The 9,754-nt window shown below is 38.7% G+C and overlaps 1 protein-coding gene across 2 annotated transcripts in view; it reads right to left on the bottom strand.

Moving 5' to 3' along the window:
- The window catches only part of LOC307160055 (uncharacterized protein), a 99,586-nt gene that overhangs the window by 11,652 nt on the left and 78,180 nt on the right, over window positions 1-9,754 (bottom strand). Inside the window, exons 1-2 of one of the 2 annotated variants that reach the window (XM_079873862.1) lie at window positions 1,755-1,821; window positions 1-344 (exon numbers count right to left, since the gene is read on the bottom strand). The exon at window positions 1-344 is cut by the window's left edge and continues 531 nt beyond it. In XM_079873862.1, coding sequence (XP_079729988.1) covers window positions 1-344; window positions 1,755-1,773 — 363 coding nt within the window. In that variant the 5' untranslated portion in view covers window positions 1,774-1,821. Of the gene's footprint in view, window positions 345-1,754; window positions 1,822-9,754 lie in introns of those variants that run through there. The other variant, XM_079873861.1, reaches the window with a different exon arrangement.

Below are 9,754 nucleotides of genomic sequence, written 5' to 3' on the forward strand. Positions count from 1 at the left end.
TGATGAAACGACGGGGGAACTGAGTCGACGTAGACTGAAACGAGACTTCGAAGCGTGAGGAAGAGATGAGGAGGAAAGGTCTTCTGAAGGCGTCGAGCTGCTGGGATAGTCAAGGACATCACCCTCAAGCTCCTCATACTGCTGTTTGATTGGCTGAGTATTGATGGAAGGGGTGGGGCTAAGAGTCAGGGTCACATGATCCGCAGGCAGAGGAGGTAAGGATAGCTCCGCCTCCTTGTCATTCGTGGGATTGGATTTCCGATGCCGACAGCAGATTATGCAGCCAATCACCAGGCAGAAACAGAGAACGGCTAAACCAACAGCCAGTAAGATCTGGAGATGCACTAGTGAAATAAACAAACACACATAATCAGTGTAAAGCTGAAAGTAGCAAGTAATAAATTTGAAGTAGAAAGACTATTGATTATTGGGGCATTTTTCCCAGTTATCTGTAGAGTCAAAGTTGAATTCACCCTTTTTCTTGTAAAACATTCTCCAGTAATCTTTGAAAAATAATCTTTACAGTGAGGGCTGGATGGTGTGATGGAAAAACGTGATTATATATATATATATACTGCAGCGTGATTTTACAATAATTCAAATGACTCACATCATGATTTAAGACTTTTGGCCGTGCCAAAGCAGTATTAAATATTCTGCTGTAGTGCGCTAAAGGAACACTGCATAAAATGCTTTTCTTACTCAGTATTTTTGTCTGGTTTCCAGTCCAAATATCTAAACATTCTTAAATCAAGAAGCATTTACTAGATAAGTAAAATTAAATAAGAAATTATTTCTAGTTTTCTGATTAAACATTTTTTTAATTAAGTGAGTTTCTGCTTAAAAAAAGCTAAATTATCTGCCAATGGGGTAAGAAAAATAATGTTTATTCAAATGGAAAACAAGAAAAATAATGTTAATTCAAATGGAAAACAAGAAAAATTATCTTAATTCAAACGGAAAACAAGAAGAAAAAAAATCGAAAAATAATCTTAATTCAAATTGAAAAGAAAAATAATCTTAATTCAAATGGAAAACAAGATTATTTTTCTCACCCCATTGGCAGATAATTTAGCTTGTTTTAAGCAAAAACTCACTTAATTGTAATTTTATTATTATTATTATCAGAAAACAAGATAAGAAATTCTGTAATTTTATTTAAGAAGTTTTAGATATTTTGACTAAAGACAAAATTACTAAGTAAGAGAGGCATTTTTTAAAGTGCAAGAATTTATAATATTCCTCACTGTGAAAACTATGAGGCAAACACAGGCTCATAATAAGTGAGGGTTTGTTCACTGCATTTCCTTTCCTTCAGAATGCACCTCATCATCGCTGATCGCATTAAAGGCGCAGAGGAAATGATCCTGAGTTCAGGCATCATCATCATGATCAGAACCAGAGCTGATGTCAGACCTCAGACACAGATCATGATGATGCTTACGCATATGACTCAATTAATCTAATCCATAACAGTCAAATATGAAATCACATGCCAGTTGTGTCTCCTGTACACATCTGTATTCTAGTATATTTAGTAAGAACTCTTATCATGTGCATATCTGTGAAAATACAACCAATTCAATCATTAAGTGGAATTGATTTTAAACATATGGTGCTGCGGTTGCCTTTATAGCCTAGTATAAAAACTCATGCATGACATTTCTTCCACTATAACTGAACAAGAATAACATGCAAAATAATAATTTAACAGATGAAGCACAAACTGAACATCATGCTGATATTTTTCTTACCTTCAAGTTCCACATGCATGTTCTCAGAGACTCCGACTAACTAGTGCTGTCTGTTCTGCAGTCATGCTCTCTATTGAGTGCTCACGCGTTGAACTCACGCGCGTCCACAGACTCTATAAACGAGCCGAACGTGAACGCGCGCTAGGCACGCGCACCGCAGAAATCAATTCGGTTTACCGCTGATGCATGATGATGATGATGAAGATGATGATGATAAAGAAGAAGATGATGATTATGATGAGAAACGAGAGAGTTCGACTTAGTGAAGAAATGCATAAAAACGGTGAGATTAGGCTTTATATAGAAGCGTCGGATTTATGTTATTTCCACATAATCTTTCGGGTAAAATTTAATAAATGTCTCATATCCCGAATGTAGCCTAGTGGTGGTAAACTTGCCTAAAAACGGTTTACTGATATCAACTGGTTAAGATGGTCTCCAAAACCCCTCTAAATCGAGTAAATCGGGACACAATCTTTCAGAAGGATATTTAATCGTAAATCTCAGGTCGGGGCAAGTTGTCACAATTTCATTAGGGCAGTTACACCCATATGAAAAAAAAAAATGCTTCATATACAGCAACCATATATCTTCCTTACTTAAATCGGACATAATTACCTTCTATGTTTCATATAAGGCCAATACATGTCCTATACAAAATCAGACCGATTATGGCCACTTTCATACTAAATAGCACACATACAACTTGTAGGGGATTTTTGCATTATATGTGAATACTGTAAGTCTTATATGAGTTTTACATGACAAAAGTATGCAATGGTGTATGGTATTAGTAGAAAAAACATGAGTTTCATATACAAATCATTTAAAGTTCTTATATTGAATCATATGCTATCAAATTAAAGTCATATAGGATTTATATATATTTTGTGTAATTTGTTTATATGTATTTCATACAAATTTCATGTTTTTTTTATAGGGAAATGGTGTGCCTGCTCTTCGAGTTTTATATGTATCTAATTCCTCATATTACAGCTATAATATTTCTATATTTATAATATAATTATAATACATGATTTTCATTCAATAATACAACACTTCTGCATATACTAATCATATATTATTTCAGTCAATGACTTGCACAAATTTGCTATGGAAACACTTTTATTTCTTTTTTTGTTGAAATTTTTTATTTTTCAAGGAAAAATACAGAAAGCAGGCCTTCAATAATTTCCTAAATCAAAGACACTTGTGAGTTTATGCAATTATATGTATATCAAAACAGTATTCATAACAATAATAATAATAAAAAAGTAAATAATTATAAAATTAAATATATATATTTATAAAAACAAAGAAAAAAAACAAAAAAAAAACAGTTATCAAATACAGAGTATATTCTCTCAGGCCTGGAAACAAATTTCACAAGTGTTATCAATGCTTTGTTTCCTCCTCTTAACAGTAACTATATACAACAGAACATGGGGAGCCATTACTTACAGCAAATTCCAAAAGTTAATGCTCTTAAGGAGAAAGTGTTGTAGCAAATTCTAAGTCCTCAAATCGGGTCTCGAAGAAATCTCTCAAGAGTCGAATTTCCAGGTGTCAGAAGAAGTAACTTTATTGACAAGCAACAAAGTGAGATGCAGCTGTTCATCTGATCTGCAATGGTCAGAACCTCAGGTTTTATACCTTTTCTTATCACTAGGTAGCCAATCAGCTATCGAGATCTCGCTACCGTTAGCGTCATCTTTCCGGAGACATTATTCTATTGGTGGAAAAATCTTTGGTCATACCCATTTTCTAGAACATCTTTGGTCACATGATTCAATGCACCTGCAGTGTTGTCATACCATCCATCATTTTTAATTAACGTTTTTAGTACCATCTTATCAGCTACCTATACACATCTTCTCTCTGAGCTTGTAAGGTACTCTTTCATCCTCACAGACCACTTGACCTAATTCAACCTGATGTATCCTGATTTAACCTGGGTTTTGACTGAGACAGAAATACAAACTTTTACATGAGGCAAAGGAAAATCTCCAACACATCCCCCCTTTGGGACTTATTCAAGTCCCACCTTCATGTTTATCCCAGAATGTATCTTCATGCGCAAGCCTCCTTCCGTTATCTATCAATCATGGCCAAAAATAGACCATCCGTCTTTCTTATCAATAGGCTTTTGTCACAAAGGTACACTCTGGAGGAATAGTGAGACCAAACATCTCCGCCCCCCTTTGACTAGAGCGGAGTAAAAGATCTCACCTTCCTTTTCTATTATCATTCTTGAGGGAGAGATGAACATCTGTTATCCAGTTTTAATCAACATTTCTTAGTGTACAGACTTGAGAGTAGAGTTGTCCTACGGTGCCAGAGGAACTGCACAGGCGCTTCCGGTGGCCTGGAGTGCTATCTGGGTTGCTCCATCGTAGCCAGAAGTGCCCTGGTCCTGCCTAGGGCGCTATCTGGTGTTGGAGCAGACAGCGGGTTTTTAAACCACCAGTTGAGTCTGCCCTTGCTGGTCCGGCAATCGGTGACCGCGCTTGTAATTAGTTCCTCTTTTGCCCCGTAAAACATTTTCCAGTTGCCTAAGGCATTTACTTGACATTTATTTAATAAAAAACATATTAAAATATTAAAAATAACTCTTTTATAGGAGTAAAGTGATTAAAAAGTGATAAAAAGTAATAAAAACATTCTTATCTTTTCCCTTTATATCTGGTTGCATTACCTCGTACCACGGGCAATGACCTGCTTTAAACCTTGTATCGTCCCCTCTCATTCACATATTCATATTTTGTGAACAATTAGTGTGATTATATAAAATATACTCAGTAGGATTATATGTAAGAATATATGTAGGATTATATGTAAGAATATACTCTGGAAGGAGCCCTTGTTTCAAAAAATAAAAACAAAACAAAACAAAAATAACCCCTCTAACCAACTCCCTACTCTACCCATTTTCTAATGATCTACCTAATTTTACCCCAAAAATAAAATACACAGTGGGGCTACCTCCCTCTCTATCAAAAACAGTGCCAAATTGTGAAAATCAATAATCAGAAAATAAAAATAACAAGGCACTCTCTTCTTTACTCCTTCATCAGTACTGTTCACAGGAAGTCATCCAACTCGTCCAGACCTGGCCCAATAGGGTACACTCCTGAGTTTGTGCACCCAATGTCAATTCCCGAACGTTTGACTGACACATTAATCATCTGTTTGGCAGCTGCGTTGGCTAGCATAGATCTGAGGAAAGGCACAACACAACAGAACAGAACAAGGAAAACAACAACAACAACAGCTATTATTATTCCCACCTTAATAAACCATTCTTTCCAAGAACCAAACACAGAGTCAAACCAGTATCCAATGTTTCTGTCTCTTCCCGCATTTTCAGTAACCTCTTGTCTTAGTCCCTTCAGCTTCTTCATGGCTCTAGTAAAAGCTCCATCAGGGGCTGTATTATTTGAAATAAAGGTACAACAATCAGTTCCAAACATCACACAAACTCCTCCTTTTTCTGCCAGTAACCAATCCAAAGCTTGCCTGTTTTGCCATGTCATTTTGCTGGTATATTTTAGTTGATAGCCTAAGGCATCAAGTGCATCGTCTGTATAATTAATGAATCTCTGTTGGTTATAATAAATGTAATTAATCCATTCTTGATTCTTATTTGGTAATATCCACACAAATATGGAATCAAAACCTGCTGCTATCTCATTTCTGGCTTTAAATTCATGGGGTATCCCTCTTGGTTGTCCTATGGAATCTATCGTTACTTTAGGGTCTGGGGTATACGCTCTTTTAACTCTACGTTTTTGTTTGTTGATGCTCTCCAGGTCTTTTGTTTCATTGAGATCCCAGTCTATAATTCCAACTTCCTGAGCCAGTCTTACTCTGACACAGAGTCCTTTCCAATCAACTAAGGTGGCTCTCAGTCTCCTGCCTCCACACAACCAAAAGTAGTCAGCTATTGCTTCATTTAGATTTTCAAAGGGTTCTATTAAAGGAAAAGTCAATGTAGCATTCTTACAATTGTCTTTAACAGTCGTTATCGTCATGTTGTTGTTTACCGTTGCCGTGGCATATATTATGCTGAAAGATTTATACACATCTGGGTTGTAATACATCTCTTGATCTAGATGCCATATTATTGAACATTTGCCTTGGAATGTCCCCATATCTTGCCTTCCCTTAGTCTTATTAAAACATTCATATTCAAATGATGTATCTAGTACATAGTTTTTTGGAGTTTCTCGTTTGGCTGGGTCTATTCTTACATCAAGTTTTTTGCATTCACTTCCCCACCCTTTCTGATTATAAAATTTATGGTAATATTGGCTCCCCAACATGGCTAGACATTCCGCTGGGCAATATGGAGTTATTTTACCAGTTTGGTTGTCACAAAACTGCGAATAGAATCTGGCACAGTGTACGTTGTCATATTGGTTTGGCACGATTGTTAACTTTTTCAAAGGCGAGGGTGAACACAACACACAAGTACTCTTTGTCGTCTGTTTTACCGTGTATTCTGCCCACCTGTACCATTCATTGTGATAAGCTGTATCCAATAGTTTCTCCTTTCTTAGTTCTGATTCAAAGTCATATTCAATTTTAGTATAGTTCTCATCAGTGGCCCAAGTCCATTTCAAATCTCTTTTTACATTGTGTCTGCTTCTCTTATTACCTTGAGTTGGTTCAGTCATGTTATGGTAACTCTTCCCATTCAACATTTGAGAAGTCGATGTCGGGGAGATTGATGTCGGGGAAATCAATGTTGGGGAGATCAATATCCTGAAGGCTGAGTGTAGCAAGCTCCTGCTGCTGGTGTGATTCTCTGGTGGAGGGCCCGGATTCAGGTGACTGTTCCTCTGGAGGCCTTGAGCTTGAGGCAACTGCTGCAGCAGATGTATCAATACTAGGATCAGTGTTAAGAGCTCTCTCACCTTCATGCTCTGGATCCTCTGGAAGGAGTGCATCATTCTGTATTGGCATTTCATCTCTTGGTCCAGTGTGCTCAGATTCCCTAGAATGAGGTTCAGCAGCATTATTACCTTCTCCTTCAGCTCTTTGATCTTCTTGGGCATTCTGTTCTGTTTCCTCACTGCTTCCCTCTGAGCTATCTAGTTCCTCCCCCTGCCTTCTAAGCCTCAGTCTTGGGACCCTGGTGCAGTGGTTCAAGTGGTACCACGTTGTGCTGCCCTCTACCTGCACTGCTGTTGGAGTTGCTCTTACTACAGTATAAGGTCCTTCTCTTCTGGGCTCATTCCACTTCCTCCTAAAGACTCTTAAATATACTTGGTCCCCAGGGACTACTGGACATGGAGCTTCCTCTTCTTCCCTGGGCCCCCTGTTTTGTTCCTGTGAATGAATAGCTTCATGTATAGCAGTCAATTGTCTCATATATGTCCTTAATTCCATCTGCAATTGTTCTAACGGCGGCCCTTCATACGGACCTCTCAGGTGGGGCACAGGCATGGGTCTGCCTGTTAACATTTCATGTGGAGTCAAGTTGGTGACTCTATTAGTTTGCATACGGTAGCTCATCAGGGCAAGAGGTAACGCATCTACCCAGTTGAGTTTAGTGTCTGCACAGATTTTGTTGATTTTAGCCTTAAGCGTCCCGTTAACCCTCTCAACCATCCCTTGTGCCTGCGGCCTGTAAATGCAGCCGAGTCTTTGTTTTATTCTTAACTGTTGTATTACTGCTTTCACTGTCTTTTGGATAAATGCAGATCCATTGTCAGAACTAATCTGGGATGGGATACCAAATCTTGGGATGACTTCTCTGGTTAAGAACTTAATTACTGTTTGCGCTCCTTGTTCTGCTGAGGGTTCTGCTTCGACCCATCTACTAAATCTGTCTATGATAACCAACATATATCTTTTTCCCCTCACTGATTTTATCATGTCCACATAGTCCATCACTAAGTGTTTGAACGTTCTTTCAGGGACTGGGATAGAGCCTATTGGGGTCGCCGTTCCTTTTCTGACATTGTTTTGTGCACAGATTTCACATTCGCTTAGAAATTCATCTACTCTTGCTTGCAGATATGGTGACCAGAATCCTTGTCTTTTAATCTTTTTCAGAATTTCCCCCCTTGCGCAATGGTCAAAACCATGCGCGTCTGGAATTAGAATATTAAGTAAAGGGGTAGGGGCTATCATATGGCCTTCGTGTGATCTCCAGATATTATTAGCATCTCTCGTTGCCCCTCGTTGCTGCCATAGGTGTAGTTCAGCTGGAGAGGCTCTGGATTGCATTTGGGCAATGCTATCTACAGTGGGGAGGGGCTGGATGAGAACAGATGGGGCCATGACTGCCAATTGACACCCTGAAGCCTTTTTAGCCAGGATATCAGCTGCATTATTTCCTTTAATCACAAAGTCATTACCTTTTTTATGAGCCTGACATTTGATGATGGCTAACTTAGTAGGAAACATCATAGCCGTGATCAATTTAGCAATTTGGTCCCCATGTTGGATTGGGGTTCCATCACTTTTTTTAAATCCTCTTTGTTTCCATACTGCACCAAAGAGGTGACATACACCATGGGCATAAGCAGAGTCTGTATAAATGTTGGCGACTCTGTTTTTGGCCAGTATACAAGCTTCAGTAAGTGCCTTTAGTTCGGCCAATTGTGCCGAGCAAGGTTGTTCACAATGCTGCGTCACAACAGGATTGAAATTTTCCCCATCCTTTTGTACAACAGCAAAGCCAGCAGGATTGCCTAAGTGGTCTCTAAAACAAGAGCCATCTACAAAGTAGACTACGTCTGCATCAACAATTGGTGTTGATTCCAAATCTGGTCTCAGACAAGTAAAAGCCAGAGAGGCAGAAACACATTCATGAGGTGTTCCCTCCCCTTCTAACAAGACAAAATTTGCTGGGTTTGTTGTAGTGCATCTTTTGATTGTGATGTCAGGATAAGTTAGTAGGGTGGAGTATTCTAAGCATCTAGCTTGAGTTAAAACAAATCTTCCCTGCTCGAGTAATTCAACAATCTTATGATGGGTGTAAATTATGACTGGATAGCCCATTGTAATGGTAGAAGCTTTATCATAAGCGAAATATACAGCAGCTAAACCTTGTTGATAACATGGTGGGTAGCCTTGAGCAACATTATCCAACTTTGTACTATAGTATGCGATAGGTTGTTTTTTCCTACCGCTACATGTTTCCTGCATAAGTACAGCAGAAGCAAATCCATCTTTTCTATTTGCTACGTATAGATAAAAGTCTTTATCATAATTAGGTGTGGCTAATGCTGGGGCAGATTGCAATTCCTTTTTTAAAGACTCAAACGCCAACAGTGCCCCAGAATCCCATGTCAGGGGTGCTCTAAGATTCTGCTGTCCTGCCTGTTTCATTAAAGCTCGCAGTGGGGCTGTTTTAACAGTATAGTCCTCTATCCAATCAGCACTAAACCCTGTCATTCCCAGAAACGTCATCATCTGTCCCACAGTTTGCGGTTGTGGTGCTTTGCTGATTCCCTCCAATTGATTGGGTGATATTGCTCTTGTTTGATGTGCAATAATTCGACCCAGGTATTCTACCTGAGACAAGCAATATTGCAATTTTTCTTTTGAAGCCTTGTGACCGCCTTCTGCTAATTTAGTGAGCACTTTGATTGAATTCTGATGGCACTGTTCAAGCGTTGGTGAGCATATTAATAAGTCATCTACATACTGAATCAATGTGCTATCCATTCTCAGATCCTCCAAATCCTGCTTCAGGATTTGATTAAATATATGGGGTGAGTGTTTTAGTCCTTGGGGAATTCTCGTGTATGTATATTGTTTACCTTGGTATCTGAATGAAAAAAGGTGTCTGCTTTCTTCCGCTAGAGGGACTGAGAAAAAAGCAGAGGTAAGATCAATCACAGTGAAATAATTAGCAGCAGATGGAACATTTGTCAACAGCGTATGTGGATTTGGGACTTCTGCTGGCCAATCTTCAACTACTTCATTAACTGCTCTTAAGTCATGCACTAGCCTCCACTTCGACTTGTTGGCTTTTTCAACTGGCA

The sequence above is a fragment of the Squalius cephalus genome (genome assembly GCF_949319135.1).
Source record: "Squalius cephalus genome assembly, chromosome: 6".
Lineage (NCBI taxonomy): Eukaryota > Metazoa > Chordata > Actinopteri > Cypriniformes > Leuciscidae > Squalius > Squalius cephalus.